General features: G+C 33.7%; 1 protein-coding gene across 1 annotated transcript; it reads left to right on the plus strand.

Moving 5' to 3' along the window:
* Positions 1 to 24475: 24475 nt before the first annotated feature.
* Positions 24476 to 24829, plus strand: LOC108327532 (uncharacterized). The gene has a single exon (XM_017561224.1). The coding sequence runs from the start codon at positions 24476 to 24478 to the stop codon at positions 24827 to 24829; it is 354 nt and encodes a 117-aa protein (XP_017416713.1).
* The last annotated feature ends 1512 nt before the right edge of the window (positions 24830 to 26341 follow it).

The following is a 26341-nucleotide window of genomic DNA, read 5'->3' on the forward strand; positions in this document are numbered from 1 at the left end:
CTTTATTCCTAATGTCTTTGGAAGGTTCCTTTGAAGGATATTTCTCTTTCTCTTTATCCCTTTCCCTGAACCCTTCGTATTTAATCTTTCCTATTGTAGGGGTAATCCTTCCTAGTGGAGGTTTTTCTCTTTAATTGTTGCTTCACTCTAACACACAATTGGACTAAATCATTGAGTTCATTGTAAGGTAGAAGCCCTACCTTATCCCTAATATCATAGTTTAGTCCACTTTGGAACCTAACAATTGTAATCCTTGGCTCTTCTCTTATCCCTACCCTTAACATGAGTAATTTCATTCTTTGTCTATACTCCTCAACACTCATGCTCTGTTGTTGGAGTCTATGAAGCTTGTCCATCAACTCCCTATCATAGTAGGAGGGTACATGTCTTCTCCTAAGGGATGACCTAAGCACATTCCAATATCTTATTTGGGGTTGGTTTTAGATTCTTGGGTCTCTAACCAAGGCAGTTCACCAATACATTGCATGGCCTTGGAAACTCAAGGTAGCCATGGATACTCTTCTTCCATCACTCACACGGTGACATTCAAAAATTAAAAGCCCTTCTTTATGAATATTTGTGTCCATCTTGAGTTAATTGTTTCCTAAGAGGTAATATTAACTCAGGATGTGACTTGAAAGTTTTATTTATGGAGTTTAAAATCATAGAGGATGAACTTGAAACTTTTTCAAAAGAGGAATTTAGACAAAGAATGAAGACTTAATGATAATTGGAGAAAAGATTAAGGATTGGAAGACTTCCTTTAAAACTTTCGAATCCATTATAATTGTGGGAGTGGAAGGTGTCTTTAGTAGCACTTCTTCTTTGACTAGGCTTTCTTCTCTCTACTTTTCTCTTATCTTAATTTCTTCTTTCTTTTTCTCCATTTTTCTTCTCTCATTTTCTTTTTTCTCTTTTTTTCTGTATCCTCCCTTTCTCTTCTATCTTCCTCCTTTCTAACTTATTTAGCTCTTAGTATTTCTTCTTCTCTAACTCTTACAACTTTTTTTTTCTTTTTCTTCTAGCTCTCTTAATTTTTCTTCACTCCTTCTAATCTCTCTTTTTCTTTTCTCATTCAAGAACCTTTCAAGTTTTTCTTCAAACTCAGCTTCCCTGTAAAAGAACTCACCTACAACTTTAATGAATTCATTTCCTTCTTTAATGAGTTCTCTCATTAGCTCTTGGTTTCTCTCAAATTAAGGAAGGACAAAGTTTCTTCTAATGCAAGCTTTTAATTCACTCCAATCTTGAACGAGGGATTTTCTTCCTTTTTGTACTCTAAATTGCCTATGATTCCATCATTCAATTGCATGCCTTTCAAATCTAGAAATGCATAAACTAAGAATATAGGATTAGTAAAGAATGGATGTAAATCTTCAATTTTCCTTTCTCATGCTAAATATGTCAATGCACTTATGTCTTCACCAAAGAAAGGAATATCTCTTTCAACCTTATATTGCAATCCATCATTACTCCTATTTTCTTTTTTCCTTATATGCACTTCTTCTTATCGCCATATATTGAATTCTTTGAGTTCTTTTGAAAGTTGTTTCAAAGTATTGGATTTTTCAAAATCACTCATTCTAGGGCGAGATTGATGTTTAGACATATTTTAATTTGAAAAGTTTATCCTAAGTTGGAAAGGCTTAAGATTTCATTAAAAGGAAATTCCTAGATAAGAGAAGTGAGTCAAAGACTGCTTAAGTAAGTCTTACCTAACCAAAAATGTTTTAGGCAACTTACTTAACCAATTTCAAAAGAGGTTCTAAATTTAAAAGATGAATTAGATCAAGCAAAATTGAATTCTAAAAGAACTAGACACCTAATTTGGACTTCTAATGTAACAAAACTTAGAGTTTAATCTTTTGTAGCCAAGTCACTCTTAAAAACGTGTATTTAAAACAAGGTGAAAATCCTAAGGTGAAACTTTGGTTCCAAGACACATTCACCATCTAGGTTCGATTTTAAGATGAAAATTTAAAGAAGTTGCCAAGAGATGGAAGAATACCAAGGATTCTTCCAAGACCCTTGGTTTAGCAATGACTGATAATGACCAATTTTACTTCATTATCCAACATCAAATTGATGGAATTTGTCAACTCTTCCTTTACTTTTAATCTTGTTTAACTCAATTTCTTGTTATTTGTATGTGATTACATTATAAGTTGTAATTAGCCCTTTTGATGGCTAATCCCCATTCAAAGAAGCTGGGAGAAGCTACCCACCAAAGAACATTGCCAAAACCCAAGAAATGAGAGAAGAGTAGCTGAAAAGATGAAGAACCCAGGCTGCTGCAGAGAGTCACGCCGGGCGCCTACTGACCTAGGCGGCGCCGGGCGTGACAATGCTGACCGAGAGCGCGCCTGGCGCCTGTCTGTCGGGCCGCCGGGCGCCACTTTTGCTGATGTGGCAGAAACAGCTTATTTAGTTCTGGAACGCGAAGGGGTTGGTATCTTTGGCATCCCAGACACAAATTCTCTCAATTGGAGCGTCCAGAGGCGAGCTAGGAGCTGTGGGAACAACCCTTCTTCATCTTTGGGTTCTCCTCCTTCTTCCATTTCCACCATTGTTGTAAGCTCAAGCTCTCCATTCATGGAGAGCTAGTTTCATTCTTGTTGGGGATTGATGTAACCACGGATCTCTTATGTAAATTACAGTGTTTTGAATGATTATATGCCTCTTTGATTTCTTGTTAGTGTTTAATTCCTTTGCTTAAAGCTTGTATGATTGATTCAACCATATCTTGATTTTAGGGTTTGCTTGATATTGGGAAATATTGGGTGAATCTAGAACTGGATTAAACACCTAAAGAGAAGTGTATCTAGGGATAGAACATGGACCTTTGGTTGTCTTGAATCTCAATACTTAAAGCGGATGAACTTGTTAGGTGTTCCAAGGGATTGGAGTTTAAGAAGTAAGTCTAGGCTCTTTCTACCAAGGGATTGGGTTTGAGTAAATTAGTAGATTGACATTAGCATTTTAATCAAGAGGAAGTGTTTTTCTATGCATAAGAGTGAAGTAGGTGAAATCATATCCCCAACAATATCATTCATTTCATTTCTAATCCTTCCATTTCCAAGTGTTTGCATTATCAAAGATCACTTTTACCCTTTATGTTTTATCTTTAACTCAATTGCATGAAAACCACAAAAACATGGAATCATTCTTTAGTTTAAATTAGTTAGATATTATACGATTGTCTAGGACACGAGTCTCTTGGGAAACGATATACGGTCTTACCGGTTTTATTACTTGAACGATTTGGTACACTTGCCAAAGTCTCAACAAGTTCTTGGCGCCGTTGCCGGGGACCCGTGTTAAACTAGACTTTTGTGTGATTTTTAACCGTTTTAGACTTTATCTTTTTGTGTATAATTGTCTATTTTGTTGTAATTATTATCTTTATTTTTGGGCTAACTTGTGGCGCAGGAGTTTGGTTGTTTTCTAGTGTATGCAGGGAAACATCCGTACAAGGAGGACTGTGTCATCTGAACCACTCCTTGTGGATCCTGAGATTGAGAAAGCATCTAGAAGGAACAATAGTGACACTAGGAAACAGAAAGCTCTAGCAGCACAAGCTGCTCTTGAATCTTCATCTTCTTTCAACAATCAAGACATAGAGTCTTTTGATTCTTCTTCTGTGAACGGGATGGCTGGCGCAGGACCACCTCCAAGGAGAACCATAGGGGACTCAATAACCTACACAAGCCCGAGGAATTTCTCAAGCATTGTGAGGCCCACTATGAGTGACAAGCTGGCAGAAATGAAGCCTGCTCTACTCCAGCTCATTAGTTCCAATCAATTTTCTGGCCTAGACAATGAAGACCCCCATGCTCATTTGGTCACTTTCTATGAGCTATGTGGCACTATGGGTGTACAAGGGGAGGATGAAGAAGCATTGTACATGAGACTCTTCCCATTCTCGCTGAATGGCAAAGCAAAGGCTTGGCTCCAGTCACAGCCTAATCAAAGTCTTACAAGCTGGGAGGATGTGGAATACAAATTTCTAGCACGCTTCTTTCCACCATCAAAGAGCACAGAGGTGAAGGCTGCCATTGCTACTTTCGTACAAGGAGTAGAGGAACCACTATGTGAAGCCTGGGAAAGATTCAAGTCTTTATTGAGAAAATGTCCCAGCCATGGATTCAGTCTAGAAATGCAAGTGCAAACTTTCTGTAATGGTTTGCAACCTCATACTAAGATGATACTAGATGCATCTTTTGGTGGTTCAGTACTATTTAAAACTGCTGATGAAGCCATTGCGGTGATTGAAAATATGGCTTCCACTGACATGCGGAGCCAACATGGGAGAAATCCAGCACAGAGGAGAGGAGTGTATGAACTGAGTGCCCAGGATGCTTTACTTGCACAGAATAAGCTTCTGGCTCAACAAATGGAACTCTTAACTCAACATATGGCCAAACTACCTCAGCAGTTACAAGCAATGCAAGCTCAACCTCAACCACATCATCAAGTAATGAGATGTGATTTCTGTGGAGATAACCACCCCAACGGCCATTGTCAAAGTCCTAGTACGTCCCAACCTGAAGAAGTCAATTATATGGGAAATCAAGGACGGCAACACTTCTTCAACAATCATTTCCCTAATCCTTCCAATCAAGGGTGGAGACAAAATCAAGAAGCTTCTAGCAGTAAAAATCCGTATCAACCTGCCCAGCATTATCAACCTCAAAATGATCGGACTTCAAAGCTAGAAGATACCTTGCAAATGTTCATACAGCAGTCCATCCAAAACCAGAAAAACACTGATGCATCTATAAAGAATCTGGAAGTGCAAGTTGGTCAATTGGCCAAGCAATTAGCAAACCAACAGGGTGGACAATTTACTGCAAATACGCAAGTCAACCCCAAGGAAGAATGTAATGTAATATTCACTAGAAGTGGGAAAGAGGTTGGAAGAAAAGAAGAAGAAGAAGAAAAGCCAGAAAAAGAATATCAGAAAGAAAATGAAGAAGAAGAAGACATGGTTGGAAGAGAAGAAGAGAATAAAAAGAAAGAAAAAGAGAAAAATCAAAAAGAGAAAGAAATAGCAAAACACCTTCCTTATCCAAAAATTCCATCTACTAAAGGGAAGGAGAAACAGTTGGCTCGGTTCAAGCAAATATTCGATCAACTTGAGATCACCATGCCATTGACCGAAGCACTGCAACAAATTCCTGCTTATGCTAAATACATGAAGCAAATCCTCAGCAAGAAGAAATATTTAGATGAGGAAACAATTGAAGTACAGGGAAATTGCAGTGCCATCATGCAGAAGACTCTTCCTCCAAAATTTAAAGATCCAGGGAGTTTCACCATTCCATGCACTATTGGAAACCAGGAGATAGGTAGAGCGCTCGTTGACTTGGGGGCTAGTATCAATCTGATACCCCTATCTATGCTTAAGAAGATTGGTGGTCTTGAAGTCAAGCCTACGAGAATGATGCTGCAGCTGGCGGATAGATCCATCAAGTATCCGTATGGTGTAGTGGAGGATGTGGTGGTCAAAATAGATAAACTCCAATTCCCGGTGGATTTTGTAGTTATGGATATAGAAGAAGATGTCGAGATACCACTCATACTTGGAAGACCTTTCATGAAGACAGCTAAGGTTGTCATTCATGTGGAAGAAGGAACAGTGAAATTGAAAAACCAAGATGAGGAAGTAACTTTCAACGTCTTTGGAGTTGAGCAGCAAAATCATGAAAAAGAGACTAGTATTGAAGCCACTGATGAAATTTTATCAATTACTAGTCTAACAGAGCAAGCTGCCAAGTTGGTCAAGAGGAGCTTCAGCTGTTTATCCCCAAGAGTAAAGGGAGAGGAAGAAGAAAAAGAAGAAGAACTAGTCCACCAAAATTCTGTGATAGCAAGCGATGAGCCCAAACCTGGCAAACCAGTGAAATTCAAGAATAGGTTATGGGTCATCAAGAACATCAAGATAAATGGAGTACTTGAGATCGAGGCTCCATATTCTAGGAGAGTCAAATTGGTGACTAGGAAATTGCTAAGAGGATGTTGGTGTCATGACAAGAAGAAGCACTACAACATCAAAAATCAAACTTGAGCTTAATGGTGTCAAGCTAATGACGTTAAACAAGCGCTTACTGGGAGGCAACCTAGCTTTCTAACCTTTTCTCTTGTATGATTTTAATTATTTAGTGTTGTTTGATTGTTTGTTTGTATGTTTTAATGTGTAGTGAGATGTCTTTGTTTTGAACCATGTGTGTGAAGAACAACCTAGGTGATTTTTTGAGTTGATTGTTAGATTGTTGAAGGATATAGTGCATTGATGTGAATTAGAGATGTGAAACTGTTTTGGCTATTTTCTGGGCTGTTTTTACATGATTTCAAAGTGCCTTACTTTTGCCAATAGCCAAAAATGTTGCCTAACTTGTGGAATTTTAAAACTTTGAAAGAATGACTTCAATTTGCAACTGGAGTGCTTCAATTCAATTCCTTGGGTTTTGAACAAGTTTGTTTAATGATAATATGGGATTCTGGAGCATCTCAAGTGTGTTGAAGTTCAATTTCACAAAAACTCGAGTTAGGTAGCTTGAAAACCAGTTTCTGCATAATTCTGCAGAAACTCACGCCCGGCGCCACAAGCACTAGAGGGCGCCTGGCGCCAGCTCGTCCAGTCTGACCAACATTCTCTGATTCTGCATCTGGCTGGGTCACAATCCCACGCCTGGCGCCGCATGATCCATTAGGCGCCGGGCGCAACTTCTGCAGCTATTTTTCCAGAGTGCACAGTGGTGAGGCCCAATTCAAATTACCCAAACCTAAACCTACCCAACCTCTCACGCACACCCTCACAACCTCTCACACACACTCACGGACCTCCACTTCACGTTGTCCACTCTTCTCCTCTCCAAATCACCATAATTAACTTCCTTCTCTAAAATCTTCAGCCCCCACACCACATTGCTGCTGCCACCACTCTCCATTTTCTCCTTCCTCACTCTTGGCCATTCTCCACCCAAGCACTCTCCCACTGCAAAAATCTCCGCACCAAGCTAATCACTTTCTCTGCACATCAAGTAGGCTTTTCACTCTTTTCTATTGTAAATTCCTTCACAATGCTTAGCCTTGGTTGTTCATCATTTGCATGGTTTGATTTTGACCTAGGGTTGTTTAATTCAGTTCAATTAGAGTGTTATATGTGATAACTGCTGGTTAGGACTCAACTTCTTGCTTTCATAGACAGATTCGAACACACACACACAATCACAGTGGCTGGAATGCAGAATCTGGGTTTGCCCCAATTCTGCATGTCGCGCCAGGCGCCTGCTGGCTGATGCGGCGCCGGGCGCGATTCACTCTACCCAAGTTTGGAACTTTGTTGTGGTGTGTCCTGCAGCTTTTGTATGTTGTTTTTGATGAATTTTTGACTGAACTGTGATTAAATCTGAGTTTGAGCTAGTTAAAGTTTGAAAACATGTGTTGATTCATGAGAATTTGTGTTGTACCTTGACTTGTGATGATTGGGTTATTAAAGGCTGCTTGTTTCTAGTGCTTAAGCTTATCTCAATGTGTGGAAACTGAGCTAGCAGCTGACACGCTTTAACCAAAATTCTGCATAAGCTGCTGTCACGCCCGGTGCCCACTGACTGAGGCGGCGCCTGGCGTGACTGACCCTGGCAGATTCATTGTTTTTCTAGTTTGGCTTCAAATTTGCACTAATTAGGGCCCTTCTTTGCTCAATTTTGAATGTATAATTAGTGTGGATATCATTGCATGTAATGGGTGCATAAAGATGAAAGTTATTGAGAAGTTCATTCATGAATCTAATAACATGTCACTTCTTTGATCCTACCTTATTTTGCAGATATGGCTTCTTCATCTGGGTCCAAGAGGATTAAGACCACTGCTGGTCTAAGGGAAAACAGAAGGAAAGAGAAGATATACTCTGATATCTTCTTAACTAAGGACCATAAGAAGCACTTCTCCAATGTCCAGAACAGAAAACTTTTGATGGAGAGGAAAGTCACCCTTCTACCTCAAGATGTGCCAGACTTCTCCAATGAGATTATGGAGAGGCAATGGAGCCATTTAACCACATACCCAGAACCAGCCAACATAGCCATTGTCTAGGAATTTTATGCAAATGCCAAATCCTTCTCCCCGGACACAGAACCCTTCTGGAGCTATGTGCGTGGTCAGCGGATTCCATTCAATGCTGACACTATAAATGAGTTCCTCAACACAGAGTGGGAAGATGATGACGAGCTATGTGGCTACGCCGAGCTGATGGTGACTGAGCTTGACTATGAGGAGATTGAGCAGGCCTTATGCATTACAGGAGGCACATTTCAAAGAAATAGGCAGCAACAACCTCTTCACATAAAGAGAGTACATCTCAGTTCTCTCAGCCGTCTATGGATGCCTCTTGTGCATTCCAACATTTCACCGTGCACACATGTCTCTGATGTCACGGTTAACAGAGTTGTCATCTTATATGCCATTCTCACTGGACGCTCTGTAAACCTGGGGAAACTAATCGCTAATGAGATACGCAACTGTGCGAATTCAACAAAAGCTCCCCTTGGACATCCATCTCTGATCACACATCTCTACAAGCAAGAAGGAGTGGACACTACTATTCCACCGTTCGAGCATCCCAGGAAACCGATTGATATGGGGTATTATACCCAATTTTGTTTGGATGCAGATGATGGAGTTGCCAGTCCACCACCCAAATCACCGAGGATACATGCTAGACAGCGCCCTATCCCCAAACGTCCTCAGCCACCACCACCAGCACCTCCGTCCGATCCTTACCAGATGATGGACATGAGACTTGCACTGATTGAATCAAAGCTGGAGGCGGTGAATCGGATCGGCCAGGCCCACGCAGAGATGATGAGGCATGTTTATGCAGCATCCCATCCAGGTTTCATGACGTCTGACCAGTACAGCACCTTCGTTGCTTGGCCTGGGGACCAGTCCTTTCCTTCTGGGGGGGGTAGACCTCAGGATGGCACTGCTGCTATGGATGAGGATGATGATGACGACGAGGAGGAGGACGATGATGAGGCAGATGAGGAGGAGGACTCAGACTGATTGATGACCATCACAGCAGTAGTCAACTTTCTTTATTTTTCCTTTCATTTTCAGTCTTTATTTTACGTTTAGGATCTTTTATTTTTTGAAGTTTTTTATGTTTCCTCCTTTTCATTAACATCTTCTTTGCATGTGGTTTGACAATATGAGTTAATGATATGTGAAAATCTGGTTGTTATGCTTTCTTTATGTGATTGAATGTGTGGAAATAGTTGAGTTAATTGAGCATTGATTGTGGATGTCTTCACTGAGTTATGCTAATGCTTAGGGAATCAAATGCAGTCAATATTCATGACATTTTGTTTAACATAGTATGGAATCTTGATTAACAGGGTGAGAATTTGAGCCTCAGATTTTTCTTTATGTGCGAATGCTATCATGCTAGATCACAATTGACTTTGCCTGAGTTTCTGTGATTTGAACTATCTGCTTGCTTGTTGAATTTGATCAAGGCATTCTTTTCTCACCTTACATATACATTAGCCATTCAACCACAAATGTAAAAAGATCTTTCCTCTTTGTACCTTAAGCTTATTGAAAATTCCCTGAACTTTTCTACCTTGAGCTGAATAGAACATGCATCTGCATTACAGGAGAATAGTCCAAGTTTGGGGGGAAAATATGGTGTATTGAGAAAAAGACAAAGATGGAAAAGTAAGAAAAAGAGAATAAGAAAAGAGCTTAATGAAAAACAGTTGGGTATAAGTTTGAAATTGGTAATAGTACATGAGGAGCAAAAGGAGAAGTTTATATGCATGAAGTGAATTACTTAATCTCTCAGCTCAAGATCCTTTGAATTCCAGAAAAACCATGATTCTTTCTTAGCCCAATCACAATACAAGCCAAACAAAGTCCTTGTGTTATCAACTTGCTTGTGATGTGTTTGATTTGATTGAAACGAAAGGCAAAGTTAAATTGTGTGATATTATGACTGCAGAGTGAGCTTTATACACCCCTATACACCATTGCTTTAGAGCGAAACACTTTCCAGGTGAGGATTGATTCCATACATCTTGTGAAACACTCTGTCATGTTTGTTGATTTCTTTTACACCCTTTGCATTGTGATCATAATTGTTGATAGGTGAACAACACTGTTGTGCTTGATTGATGAAAGCTGTATATATCCATTATGTTCTTTCCATCAGATGCAAACACAGGATTTTTACTTCATGAGCTTAAAGGATATCTCAAATTTGAAACCAATGCACTTGAATGATTTTTTTTTAGGATTGTTTACCTTTTTCTTGAGGACAAGCAAGGTTCTAAGTTTGGGGGAGTTGATAATGACCAATTTTACTTCATTATCCAACATCAAATTGATGGAATTTGTCAACTCTTCCTTTACTTTTAATCTTGTTTAACTCAATTTCTTGTTATTTGTATGTGATTACATTATAAGTTGTAATTAGCCCTTTTGATGGCTAATCCCCATTCAAAGAAGCTGGGAGAAGCTACCCACCAAAGAACATTGCCAAAACCCAAGAAATGAGAGAAGAGTAGCTGAAAAGATGAAGAACCCAGGCTGCTGCAGAGAGTCACGCCGGGCGCCTACTGACCTAGGCGGCGCCGGGCGTGACAATGCTGACCGAGAGCGCGCCTGGCGCCTGTCTGTCGGGCCGCCGGGCGCCACTTTTGCTGATGTGGCAGAAACAGCTTATTTAGTTCTGGAACGCGAAGGGGTTGGTATCTTTGGCATCCCAGACACAAATTCTCTCAATTGGAGCGTCCAGAGGCGAGCTAGGAGCTGTGGGAACAGCCCTTCTTCATCTTTGGGTTCTCCTCCTTCTTCCATTTCCACCATTGTTGTAAGCTCAAGCTCTCCATTCATGGAGAGCTAGTTTCATTCTTGTTGGGGATTGATGTAACCACGGATCTCTTATGTAAATTACAGTGTTTTGAATGATTATATGCCTCTTTGATTTCTTGTTAGTGTTTAATTCCTTTGCTTAAAGCTTGTATGATTGATTCAACCATATCTTGATTTTAGGGTTTGCTTGATATTGGGAAATATTGGGTGAATCTAGAACTGGATTAAACACCTAAAGAGAAGTGTATCTAGGGATAGAACATGGACCTTTGGTTGTCTTGAATCTCAATACTTAAAGCGGATGAACTTGTTAGGTGTTCCAAGGGATTGGAGTTTAAGAAGTAAGTCTAGGCTCTTTCTACCAAGGGATTGGGTTTGAGTAAATTAGTAGATTGACATTAGCATTTTAATCAAGAGGAAGTGTTTTTCTATGCATAAGAGTGAAGTAGGTGAAATCATATCCCCAACAATATCATTCATTTCATTTCTAATCCTTCCATTTCCAAGTGTTTGCATTATCAAAGATCACTTTTACCCTTTATGTTTTATCTTTAACTCAATTGCATGAAAACCACAAAAACATGGAATCATTCTTTAGTTTAAATTAGTTAGATATTATACGATTGTCTAGGACACGAGTCTCTTGGGAAACGATATCCGGTCTTACCGGTTTTATTACTTGAACGATTTGGTACACTTGCCAAAGTCTCAACAATGACCTTTTACAAGAATGAATGAAAACAGATTACAAATACAAAATTGAAACACTCTTGATCTTAGTTTGTGAATGCTCTCAAACAACCTTGATTTTCACAGTTTGACAACACTTAGTTTCTCATTTATTTCACCTTTAAAATCCTCACTCCAAGCTTATAAGGTTGTTGGTTTTCCCTGCTATGACAACACTGGTTTGGAGAGTTCTTCCAAGTCTCCACCCCCTAAAAAGCTACCACTAGATATGGTAAACCACCAAGTTCAAATATTCACCATAATTTGGAATGAACAACACCACAATCCAGATTGCAATGAAAGAAAATACTATAATTAACGTATAATTGGACAAAACTAGATAACTAATAAAGACAATGCGAACAACAAGGTTAATTGATAATAAGGAACGCTCAACTTGAATTCCAAAGAGTAGGTTTAGAATAAGATGAGTAAAACCAAAATCAAGAAAGACACTAGAATCAAATTGTATCATTCATGACATAATAGAATTTTGACTATGCTGAAAAGTAGTTCTACACGTAATTCAGAAGCAAAGAGAAAGTTCTACCAATTCATTGGTGGTAGGAGAAATTAACCATTCATCAACATATTGTGAATTGCACATTTGAGGTTTCTTTTAATAGTTGCTCTTTTAAAGTTTCAACCAAATTGTTTTAATGCAAATTCTTATGTTTTTAATTATTTTCTTTTCTTTTTGCACGACCAGACTAATGCATTTTATGATTCAAACAACTTTTGCTACAATTCATAATAGATTCATGAAATGATTAATATCCAAAATACCACCAATCACTTCATGAATGAACAAATGACTTTAACATAAAAAAGAATGGTCAAGCAACTTAGTCACTCGGTTAGTGCAACAAATGTAATGAAAAGTGATCAAATAGTTTCAGAACTCAAACCAGTGGCTGCACATACTCCATTTTGTGACCACAGACCATACTTGAACCAAGAAGATTATGCAATATAGTGGAAATTTGAACACAAACAATAAGAATCAAAGAATCAACATAAAGAACTCAACAATGATTTATTTGCCAAGCATGGGAAGTTGACTTCTTCCACTATAATGCTCATATGATTCCTTGTGATTATAATGAGAGTAAGAGATACACTCGTTCAACCCCACTATGGGTGCCAAAATGTTTTGGGATGGACTAGGCAAGTCTTCACGTCAATTGGCCAGACTTCAAGCAATCTTCACGTCTATTGATTGGTCTCCAACTGGTCACTTCCAAATTTAAGTGTTTTTCAGTTTAAGGAGCCTCTTATGCGTCCAAACTAGTCAGATAGACCCTGTAGAAGGTACTTCGATGATAAAGTCAGTAGGTGACCAAGCAAAAAACCATTAGTTGTGAGGATGCATGTGTTGTGCATCTATCTAAAAGTAATACCTTAAACTTTTATAGTAGTTGTTATGGGCTTTTACCTTTTGGTGAGTCTAATCATAGTTCAATCACACCTTAATCAACAATAGTAAGTTGATTCATGATTATCATTTATGTTAATGTGACATTCATTCTATAATTGGTCAGTCATGCCATTTGGTCACGATGGTCGACTAAAGATGGTAGGCCACGAGGAAGCTTTCACGGTGGCCGGCATGGTGGTGGCCCGAGGGAGATGGTGTGAATCTATTAAAAATAAAAAGAAAAAATATAAAAACTGAAAAAAAAAAACACTTTTAAGATTGTCACGTCACATGACCACGTGTTTCAAAACTGGACAACTTATTGAATATTGACTAAGGTAGACATTACGTCGTTAATATTTTTAACGCTATAAACAAAAAGGAGAAAATTGAACTATTTTTACAAAAAATGAGACCACTCTGAACAACTCAAAAATACGAAGACCACTTCAAACAAAACTAACAAATAAAATAACCAAAATAGATATTAAATCTTTATATTATTAAATTATTTTAACATTAAAATATTCAATCTCATTATTTTAAAATATCTATCAATTTTAATGTTCCATTTTCTAGCTTCTTATACTTACCACATAATATATTATTGTTACGTGAAGTGTATTAAATGTTTAAACTAAAAGAAATTTGTTATATTAAATAATATTTAATCGAAATACTAAATATGTCTTCATAAAAGTATATATTTTATTAAAATAAAAAACATGAATTTATTTCATTATAGAATCATAAATTAAGTTGAATAAGAGTAAAATATACTTCACTAGAAAAATATAACATCATAAATAAGTTCTAAATAAGGTTATAGACATAAATTATTTGCCATATTTAATAGTTATTGAAATCATTATATTATATTATATTATATATATATATATATACTCTAAATTTTCATCTCAAATATAAAATCTTATCTAAAATAGCTCCACCTAGTTATGTCACCATAGTTTTTAAAATAATTTAATTATTCATGTGTAAGATCTTGGTTTAATTATTTGTTTTTCTCATTTTTTATTCTAATTTTCCTTTTCAATATTTTGAACTCTTTGTTTTGTCCAAAATTTTGTTATTATGGTCCTCATTTCTTCCAAGAACAGAATTTTTAATACACACTTTATGTGCATATTATTCTTTTTTATTTTGTATTATATATATATATATATATATATATATATATATATATATATATATTTAATTACATAATAAATCATGTATATATACATATTAAACTTGAACAGTTGTTTATTATTAAAATATATTATTTATTTTTTTAAAAAATAACTAATATTACCGTAATATTTTAAATATAGTTTATTAAAATCATTATAACAAATTGTTTGTTTTTGAAAATAAAAAGAAAATACCTGTCCAAACATAACACTACTGAAAAAAAAACAGATATAATATTTAAGTTAAAAAAATGTGTGCATGAGTGTGCTTAAGTGTTAAAGAATATTAAATTCGTTTTATATTTATACTTTTCGATAAAATTGCAGTCTATCTCATCTATATTACACTACTTATGTTACAATAGTCAAGTTGCATGAAATAAATAAGATTTTGAGGAAACATAGTATAAAATGTTTGAAAAAAGAAAAGGTATAGTGTTCATCAAAGATTGAACACAGTCCACAAGACCTGTCAATTATTCTAAAAATAATTTCATATATTTTTACTAAACTAATAATAAAAATAATTTTTTTCAAAAAGAAACAATACTGTATCAAATTAATATTTTAAAAAATATTTTTATATAAGTTCTTTAAGAAAATTTAAATAAAACTCATTATTAACAAAATATTAAATCATCTTAAGAAAATATATATATATATATATATATATATATATATATATATATATATATATATAAATAAATAAATATTCACATGATTTCTTACACATATTCGAATTTGTTTGAATTTTATTCATTTTTATTTAAGCAACACTATATATGTATCAAATTAATAAAATATTAGGTACGATGATAAAATAAATAAAAATATTAATTAATAAAAAATTAGACAAAGTTCAATAATAATAATTTTTCACAAAAAGAAAATGAAAATAATAGATGATGTTTACATCATTTAATTCCTATCATTTATATAGCTGACAAACCAGATCTCTTCACAATTTAAAATATTATCTTTACCGCTAGGTTTTTTTAATTATTTTTTATTTAAATTATAAAATAAAATGACATGTTTTCTTCTATTTTATTTTTATCACATGCTAAAAATTAATTAAACAGGTAAAATGGAAACTTATAATAAATAAGTTATTAAAATTTATTTGAAAATGAAAAATTCAAATAAATACAGTAATTATTTATAATAGTATTAAAAATAAAAATTTAAATATTTTCTTTGATTAAAATAAAAACCTTTAAACAACTTTGATAATAAAAAAGAATATTACTTTTGTGTTGTCTTATATGAAATACAAAAAAATTTGTTATATTGGGTTGACTTTTTTCTTCGTGATAAAAAAAGAAAATTATTAATATATTTAAGAAAGTAAATATAAATATTTTTTATAAAAATATCCAAATAATTATTTTAATTTTAAAAATAATTGTTTAAAAGATAAAAATGAAAACAAATATATAAATAAGAACTCCATTAGTTACAAATTATCTAAAATGGTAAAAATGGACCACAGAAACATCATAAACATAGACAGAAAAAAAAAACTCACAAATTCTAAGCAAAAGAAGCCAAGATCCAATAAAAAAATTATCAAACAAAACAACTCTATTAGTTCCAAATTGTTCACACAAATTCACTACAGCTCCAATAATGCATGTTGATAGCACATAAAGCTCAATTACTTTTAGCACTAAGTTCAAACCAGCCAAATGAAACAAATAAACAAAATTTGTAATATTATAAAATCAGAGCATTAACCACTAATAATCCAACTATTAAAAACCAACTTAACACTAAACTATAATTATTATCCTCTAAACCAATGCTCTAGTGAGAAATAGCAGCAAATATAAGGTTTGGTTCAATGCTCGTGTATTAAGCTTTAGAAACTCGATGCGAAACTTCTTGCCTACTTTATTTTACTGCTAAACAAGCCCAATTACAGAGTTAGTTGAGATCAGACTCACACCAAAATTAGAACTTTAAAGTAATAAAAAAGATTGAAAAAAATGTGATCTAATAATAAGAGAATATCCTAACCTTCTTTTCTCATATGCTTTCATGGCTTTAGGAGATCCTATCAACAAAGAGTAGAAGATCTCTGTTGTGACACACAACAGGAGTTGAGGTTAGACTTAAAGAAAAATTAATAACAAAAATGTTAGATAAGCTGTGTTAAATTGGTGTTTTGTCAAAGAATATTTTTTTCTCTAAAGAATAGTTTTTTGTATCCTCAATTATAATTTGGAAAAATGTTATTTGAGATAATTTGATTACCATTGATAAGTAAAATGTTCTTAATAAAAAAGAATGAAAAATAATAAAAATAAGGTTTAATACATCATTTGGTTCCTACTTATAGGGGTTTAGTTCAAAGTAATTCTACCTTTTAAAAAAGTTTAGTAAAACCTCATGTTTCGTTAAAAAATGTTCAATCCGGTCTTTTCCGCTCACGCCGTTAAAAACATAACCATACAAATGCCACGTCATCATCACCATCTCTAGACAAACCATAATTTCTCTCTAATAAATTCTAGCCGCCGCAACATTTTTTAACGAAATATGGGGTCTTACTGAACTTTTTGGAAAGGTAGGATTATTTTGAACCAAACCCCTAAAAGTAGGAATTAGATGTATTAAACCTAAAAATAATATCAATGAGTGTAATATAAATTTAAATGTCAAAGTACTTCTTATGTTTTTTTCTATTTTTATTTCACAAAATGTCTCACAAAATTATTTTGAGTACCATGGCAGAGCAAGGCAACACCACCTAGTTGAATGACAAGGATAAAGTTTCTAATTTGGAAAAGGTACAAAGATGATATTGACTGATGACATCGCCCCCTATAGAATATCCCTTGGTTATAAGATGAATCCAAAGTCTAAATACATACACATGTTTCCAAATAAGAACGAAATCTTCATGTAGTCTGATTCCCAGAGATATAAAAATGTTCAAAAAAAAATTCATTAACATGTAGTCTGATTCCCATATATATAAAAATGTTCAAAAGAAAATTCATTAACATGCATAAAGATAAAGGGATAGAACATGCATTAGTTAAAAAGAACTCTTTTTAGAAGAGTTATTATATTGTTCTATTAACAAGTGCTAGAAGTTTTGTAAATTTAGAAAGTTTTTTATATCGGTTCTAAATAGAATAGGTATGAAAAGTGACGTGAGGTAAAATCGTAATAATTTAAATTTTTTTATATACTAATTAGAAGTAGAACTGATGTAGAAATAGAAAGAAACGAGGTCACAAATTTGTAATTATTTGTAAATGTTTTTCTAATCTTCTTTGTTCATTTCATCTCATTCACACTTTTGAGTTATTATTTCTCCAATCTCTATTTTCATTCTCTTCATTTGGATTTGCATTTACCTTTTGAACTTCTTTCGTGGTGGCGGTTCTTGAAAAGTGGTTAGTGTGGTGGTTTGCTCCTGATTTCGTATTGTCAATATGCCTTGGGTGGTTGTTATTGTTCTCTAATGTTAAATATTTAATTGCTTTTCCTCTATCTGAAGTTGTTTAATCCAATTATTTCAAGTGCTTTGTTTAATCCAGTCTATATCTATTCTAAAAAAGGCGTAAATTTTTTTTTATAAAGATCATTTTTGACCAGTATAAAAAGATTTTTCTACATTTTTAACTGGAATAAAAAGGATTACATAAGAATATATTTACTAGGAATAAGCTAGAGGATAGCTAGAGATAAATTCCTATTATTTGATATGAATTAGTTAGGAAATACTTTTCTACATATTTTTTAGGGAATAACTTAGGAAAATTTACTATAAAATTACTACAAAATTGTAGCAAATTAACAAACAAATTTTGTAGCTAATTAGCAAGGGTGTTAGCATGTTCTTTTTTAATTCATTACCGAGTCTTTAGTGTAGGATATTCTAAGAAAATTGCAACAAATAACAAGGTAATAATTCCTCGTTGAATAGCTACCTATATCTTAGTTATGGAATAATATCTTCATTGTTTCGTCATTAATCTTTCATAAAATGATTTCGCGAGAGATCAACAAGGGTTTAACTAGGAATTATTTCTTCACAAATGCATTACTTTCTTGTAGTGATTATATCAATAATAATGTTGCATCACTAATTCTAGTTTTCAATGAATCATCTCCTGTAACATAGGAGGAGATTACCTAAATAAGACAATAATGGACAAACTTTCTCCACCAACACGTGTAGCTTAGTTGTTGTTTAGTTTTCTTTTTAGGTTACATTATCACTTTTATTATTTAGGATTTATTTTGATGTTAAATAGTTTTTAGGTTACACTATACAATTTTTTTGAGAGTCTAGTTTGAATGTATATCTTGTTTTGGGAATTTTTTTTATTTACATGTTTGGTTGTGTGCAAAAACCAATTCAATTAAAAAAACACACAAACATTTACATCATATTATGTATTGTCCGATGTAAATTTACATCAAACCATGCATTATGCATTGACAAACATAAATTTATATTGAAAAATGCTTAGCTTGATACAGATTTATGTCTGACATTGCATGATCACACGTAAATTTGTGTTTTTTTTATTGAAATAGGTTGAACTTTATGTCAAATTCTAATACCTCTAACATAAATTTACATAAGACTAAAATATCTTTTAGGTAAGTTTATGTCGGAGATAGACTCTAACATAAAGTTGTGTCGTTTGCATTGACATCATACTTATAATGAACATAAAATGTCTAAAATAAAAAATGTAAAAGCTTATCTTTATGATAGTGAAGATTGTTGGATATTCTCTAAATTATTTCAAGAATCGTGTTACAATGTTAATCAAGTGGATACTAAGTTGATAACTCTTTTAATTCTTCCTTTCGTTTGACCACTACACATGGGCCACAATTGATCCATTTTCTTAAAAAATGTTTATTAATATTACTTATGTGACATTGTTTGCAAAAGAAAAAGATGGACATCTTGCTTCAATAAAGAGTTTTGATGATGATGACTCATGGAGTAGTGTTTCGGTTGAATTGGTCCGAGGGTCGGTCGTCCTTCCTTTCTCTGCTCTCTTTTGATCTTTAACCCTCTCTGAGAACGTGATCCACTACAATGGGTTGTTGACCTGCAGAAGACACTCCGACGCCCAAGTCATATATGTTTCATAAAGAGGTTTATATTTTATTAGGATAGAAAAAGGTAATTGTACCTGGACATCAGTTGTTTACTTATAAGGCTTGTGATAACCACGTCCATTGATTAACCATTAGTGCAATATATTTTAGGTAATCAAACCCAATAATTAATCATTAATGTCGTATATTTGTAGACAATCAATTTCGATCCGTATACTTCATATAGCACATAAGCCCCCCAAGTCCGAGCAAGCTCTTTATTAAAAGAGGTACGTAGGGATTATTATGAGCTTTAAAAGAGATCGCTTACGTTGTATTTAGGGAGTCTATCTTCGATGCTTTAAGAATTCATTGCTCTATGTACCGAGCGGCGAACTCTAAGAGTTCTCTTCGGATCTGTTCCTTAGACTGAACAGAAAATGCTAAGAGTTCTCTTTGAAACTTTTTCCTCTGCAAAAGATTTTCACTCCAAAAAATATGCTTTTAAAGAAAGTAAACGCTTCAATATTTATTTTTATAATGAAAAGGCATTGGAACCTGACAAAGTTGAACCTGTTGAGTAGTTGACTGATAAGAGTTCTTTTTCGAACTTCCTGTTTTGAGCGAAGATTTCTGAGGCCATTTTTCTGACTTCCCCCGCGCGGCTTGAGGCAGGAGTCATTTTTCTTACTTCCTACGTTGAACGGGGATTTCTGAAGCCATTTTTCTAACTTCCCCCCGAGCAGCTTGAGGCAGGATTCATTTTTCTCACTTTCTGCGTTGAGCGGGGATTTCTGAAGCCATTTTTCTGACTTCCCCCGAGCGGTGCTGAGGCAGGAGTCATTTTTCTGACTTCCTGCGTTGAGCGGGGATTTATGAAGCCATTTTTCTAACTTCCCCCCGAGCGGTGCTGAGGCAGGAGTCATTTTTCTGACTTCCTACGTTGAACGGGGATTTCTGAAGCCATTTTTCTAACTTCCCCCCGAGCAGCTTGAGGCAGGATTCATTTTTCTCACTTTCTGCGTTGAGCGGGGATTTCTGAAGCCATTTTTCTGACTTCCCCCGAGCGGTGCTGAGGCAGGAGTCATTTTTCTGACTTCCTGCGTTGAGCGGGGATTTATGAAGCCATTTTTCTAACTTCCCCTCGAGCGGTGCTGAGGCAGGAGTCATTTTTCTGACTTCCTGCGTTGAGCGGGGATTTCTGAAGCCATTTTTCTGACTTCCCCTCGAGTAGTCCTGAGGTAGGAGTCATTTTTCTGACTTCTTGCGTTGAGCGGGGATTTCTGAAGCCATTTTTCTGACTTTCCCCTGAGCGGCTTAAGGCAGAAGTCATTTTTCTGACTTCCTGCGTTTAGCGGGGATTTCCGAAGCCATTTTTCTGACTTCCCCCGAGCGGCTTGAGGCAGAAGTCATTTTTCTGACTTCCTGCGTTGATCGGGGATTTCTGAATCCATTTTTCTGACTTCCCCCCAAGCGGCTTGAGGCAAGAGTCATTTTTCTGACTTCCTGCGTTGAGCGGGGATTTTTGAAGCCATTTTTCTGACTTCCCCCGAGCGGTCCTGAGGCAGGAGTCATTTTTCTGACTTCCTGCGTTGAGCGGGGATTTCTGAAGTCATTTTTCTGACTTCCCCCGAGCGGCTATTATAACCTGACCAAGTTGAGGTTTGAACCTTCCTGCACATAATATTTTATAATTTAAAATTAAGAGTCGTTAGAACCTGACAAGGTTGAACGCAGCTCTAAACCATCCTGTGCATAATATTTTATAATTTAAAATTAAGAGTCGCTAGAACCTAACAAGGTTGAACGCAGCTCTGAACTATCATGTGCATAATATTTTATAATTTAAAATTAAGAGTTGGTAGAATCTGACAAGGTTGAACGCAGCTCTGAACCATCTTTGTGCATAATATTTTATAATTTAAAATTAAGAGTGACGTGACAAAGTTGAACGCAACTCTGAACCATCTTGTGCATAATATTTTATAATTTAAAATTAAGAGTCGTTAGAACCTGACAAGGTTGAAAGCATTTCTGAACCATCATGTGCATAATATTTTATACTTTAAGAGTTGGTAGAACCTGACAAGGTTGAACGCAACTCTGTAGCTTCCTGTGCAGGATATTTTACTCACAAAAATATGAGTTAAACAACTATATTATAATTTGTAAATTATAATGAAAACTGGAACCTGTCAAGGTTGGATGTAGGGCTGAACGTTCCTGAAAGTTCTTAAAACAAAAGACATGCCTTTAGGAATTATTACAGAATTTTTTACTCTTGTTGCAAAACCTGGTGTTGATCCGTAGTAGCGATATCGAGACCGAGCGCACGTCTGGTTCTTCGTGGCTTCATGAGGATGCCGCTCAGCTCCACGGTGGGTGCCAAAATGTTTCGGTTGAATTGGTCCGAGGGTCGGTCGTCCTTCCTTTCTCTGCTTTCTTTTGATCTTCAATCCTTTCTGAGAACGCGATCCACTACAATGGGTTGTTGACCTGCAGAAGACACTCCGACGCTCAAGTCAGATATGTTTCATAAAGAGGTTTATATTTTATTAGGATAGAAAAATGTGATTGTACATGGACATCAGTTGTCTACTTATAAGGCTTGTGACAGCCACGTCCATTGATTAACCATTAGTGCAATATATTTTAGGTAATCAAACCCAATAATTAATCATTAATGTCGTATATTTGTAGACTGTAAGGTAATCTGACCTATTAGTACCTGCTTAATGACAATCAATTCCGATCGATATACTTCATATAGCACAAGTAGTATTAAAGATTTAAAGAACGTTTGGATTCAAGAGATACATTGAAGACTTAAGATTTTAGTTGTTGAAGTCTTGTAATATGTGTATTTTATTTAAATTATTAGACCAAGAGTTAATAAGTAGAACCTAAGCAGCAAAATACTTAAGAAAAGTTTTATGATTCACCAAAGCCAATAGAATAATCAATTATCACTAATGATAATCGACTACCCTAATTAATTTCAGATTTTCTCAAAAGATTCTAGAATAATCGATTATCATTAACAATATTGTTTTTCATAGCGAGAAATTAATTTTTCAATAGTTTATGGAATAATCGATTATCACTTATGATAATCGATTATAAATGACAGTTGCAAAAAGACTCTTCAGTTTATGACCTAATTTTCAAAGTAGGAGTCTATAAATATTTAACTTAAACCTAGTTTTAAAAAGAACTTTTCACTCAGAGGTTTAAGAGTTGTGTGCTAGAGAAACTCTCAGTGTTTGTGAAAAGGGACTTTGAAAAACCTAGTATGGGTAGAGCGAGAACTTTCACTAAGTGTGTCTAAGTGATTGAGTGTTGGTGCTATTGCTAGAAAAGTTATTCATCTTTGTGTGTCAAGGAAGGTGTTGTTTATCCTTTGTATGTCGAAAGATGTGTTGTTCATCCTTTGTGTGACGAATGAGGTGTTTTCTAACCTTAACTTTATTCTCTATGATTGTAAGTTGTTGATTATTTTTAATTATTGGTTATTCACTCTTTTAGAGAGATTAACAACTAGACGTAAGGTCTATTGATCTAAATGAGTATAAAAATACTTTTGTGAATTTCTATTTCTCTGTACTCTTTATCTTAAACCTAGTTCCTTGTTGTTATTTATAAATCAATTTTTGTTATAAATTCAGTTTATAAAAACGAAATTTTTTTAAAAGGCACGATTTAACCATGTAAACTAATTCACCCCTTTTGATTTTTGTCTGGCCACAAACATTCTACTACGTATTATTAACAATTGATATAAAGTTTGCTTTCATAATTTTTCAAATTTTTTTGAAATTGATGGGACAAAATAAAAAATTTGATGAGAGTGCTTCAATGATAAACCTTCTTTATTTGCTAGGAAAATTATTCTTTTTGAAAAGTAAGAATGCAAAATTATATATATATATAATTTTTTCTTTATCTCAAATATAAAACTATTTAAAAAACCTGAATATAGTTATAGTCACTTTAATTTTTAAAATAATGGAATGATATATTGTTTTGGTTCAAATATTTTTTAAATATTGACAAAACAAAAGGTACTAAAGATTGAACCCAGTCTGCAAGATCAGGAAGACCACATATATGATTTGGTAATTTTCTAGGAAAGACTATAAGTTTTATAACCAATCTGTCAATTATTCTGAATATTATTTCATATATTTAAATATTTTTTCAATAAATTAATAATAAAAGATATTTTCTAAATAACTATAGTATCAATATTATCACATTAAAAGAAAATATTTTTACATAAGTTCTTTAATATAATTTAAATAAAAACCATGGTTAAAAAAATATTAAATCATCTTAAGAAAAGCTTTTGCATATATACACTATATATACAATATATTAGAATTTGTCTAAATTTTTATTTTACTAATTGAATATATTCTATCTAATTGAATGTTCAAAATTCGATATCATTATTTAATTGAAAGTTAAATATAATTTCAATCTTCAGTATAGATATTAAATTGGAATTCATTTTTATTCCAAATTTTAATATAATTTAGTATCAAATTTTAAAAATAATAGATATAACTATTATTTTTATATTTAAACGATATTTTAAGATTGAACTATTTATGTAATTTGATATATTTTATTTCAAATATATCTTTTTAAACATGGAAAATAAATTATCATTATAACTATATTTATTTATTTTAGAAAACTAAAAATAAATTCTAATATATATCACGTAAATTATATTAAAATATTATAAAAAAATGTTATCAAAATATATTATTCTTTGATAATAAATAAGTAACACTATCTGTATAACTTTAATAAAATATTGTGAGTCTAAAATATTAAAAGTATTTGATAAAAAAAAATATGTGACTAATAGTAAGAATAATATTAAAAGTAAAATAAAAAATAAAATCAATCATAATTTTCTAACAGAGGCCAACAGAGAAATTTAATGCACAATAAAATATAGGTACACTCACCAACTGTCTCACACAGTATTTAATGCATTGCGCATCTTTTCTAGAGTGACCTTGGTTCGCGTGGCCACTTTCAATCCACCTTCAACTTTCACCTGTCATATCAAACTCACATTAGAAAACCAACTACTCACACAGAACCAAGGGATAAACTCTCATCATTTCCTTTCATTTTTGGTACAATGAATTGTTTCAGTCCTAAAAAACCCACCATGTCTTCCCTCCAAATGGTTCCTCTCAGCAAACTTCGTTACCAAAAGCTAAGACACGAAAAGGGTTCAGATGATGAAAGGGACAGAGTGAGTGAGAAGCCAAGATTCAGGTTCAAAAGGGTTCCCATCAGGAGAAGGTTCAGGCTCAAAATCTCAAGCTTCAGAAAACTATGGAGAAAAAGAGGCAGGTTGGTTTCTTCCGTCAGAGTTTCGTATGCCAAAGTGTTGAAAAGATTCAAGGATGGACAAGTCCATTTCGGTGATCTTTTTGCTGGCAACTACTTGTTCATGCATGTCAATCCTACATCACTCAAGTCCCTTCAAAGAGATCTCCACCTTTCAAAAATTCCATAGACCTTTATAATTAAATTGGTGTGTATACCACCAATTCATTTTTTATATATGCCCTGTTTTTTATTTATTTTTTTATTTTCTCTTTATGTTATTACTGTTAATTTGGTGACTCCTAAACAAAGAAAATGTTGGATTGGAGGAGCAAATTATTAAAATTGGGGCAATAAATAAGCCTTAATTCATATATGAATACCATCAAATTGTCTTAATGTTTCTATCGTCATATTGGTTTTTAATTGATTGTTCATTGGATCATATATCATGTAAATATATTCTAAGGCTATTGTCGACATGTTATAATAATAAAACGATTATTAAAAGTTAATGTGGTTAACTAATACATGTCATAACTACACTACTTTCTAAAATATTATAATATATTTTTAAGATATTTGCAAATAATATTTTATAATATGATAATTTATTATCTAATTTTATTATATCTTTAATATATTTAAAAATTATATGTATATATTATTGTTTATTTATAAACTTAAGCAACATATAAACACAACATATTACCAATGGAGTATTTACTCAATTTTCATTTGATTTTTTCATAACATATATACTATCAGATAGAGTAGTTACTCAATTCTCATTCAAATTTTCTTATTGTTATATACACGTATCCCTTAAACTCTTATTAATTTTGGTGTTATAGAATTTGATAGTTCAAAGTAGAAGATGAATAGAGTATGTAAACATTAATTTATATTTTCATTATAGTATGAACATTATAAAGATATGAATTAAAGAATAAGTATACACAACAACTATACTGGTTCATCCCAAATAGTAAAATACATCCAATCTCTTAATCACTATATATGCTTAAGACATTTTACTAATCAAATATACCAATTTCATTATTACGAGTACATAGATCTATCTAGATCATGAGTATCAACTTTCTAAGTGTTAAGAGTGTCAATCTCTTCAAATAATCCGAATGTCAACCTTTTCGGGTGAATATAATATCTCTAAATACACAAGTTTAATCTTTATAGGTATTACAAGTTCAACTTCTACATCATACCTTCTTAATTTTGAGATAAAGAACTCTTAAAATGAATAATAAAAAACAATTTTAAATATAAAGTGTCCAATCAAAACTTACAAGGTAATGTTCAAAGTTTATGAAGGATATTACAATAGTTTTCATACAGTTCTTATTCCGACAATACAAGACTACGAATTTGACTTTATAAACTCAATTACTTTTCTCTCAAATATTCTTGTATATTTTTGTGTTAAAGTTGATCCTTTTGTTTTTCATTGATCTTCAATAATAATTTGCAGAATCATCAATAGAATTTGCAAGGTTACAAAAAAGGAGACATATACCATCAAGAAGGGGATATTGGATAATCACATATTGGATCAGTTCTTTAGACTCCTTCATCACTTTAATAGATTGTTTTTTATGATTTCTTTTTCATGTTTTGTATTTCGCATAAAAGACTAATTCTCTTAGATTGATGTGTTTGTAATTTTATAGTGGATTATGAT

Source organism: Vigna angularis, chromosome 2 (genome assembly GCF_016808095.1).
Source record: "Vigna angularis cultivar LongXiaoDou No.4 chromosome 2, ASM1680809v1, whole genome shotgun sequence".
Taxonomy (NCBI): Eukaryota; Viridiplantae; Streptophyta; class Magnoliopsida; order Fabales; family Fabaceae; genus Vigna; species Vigna angularis.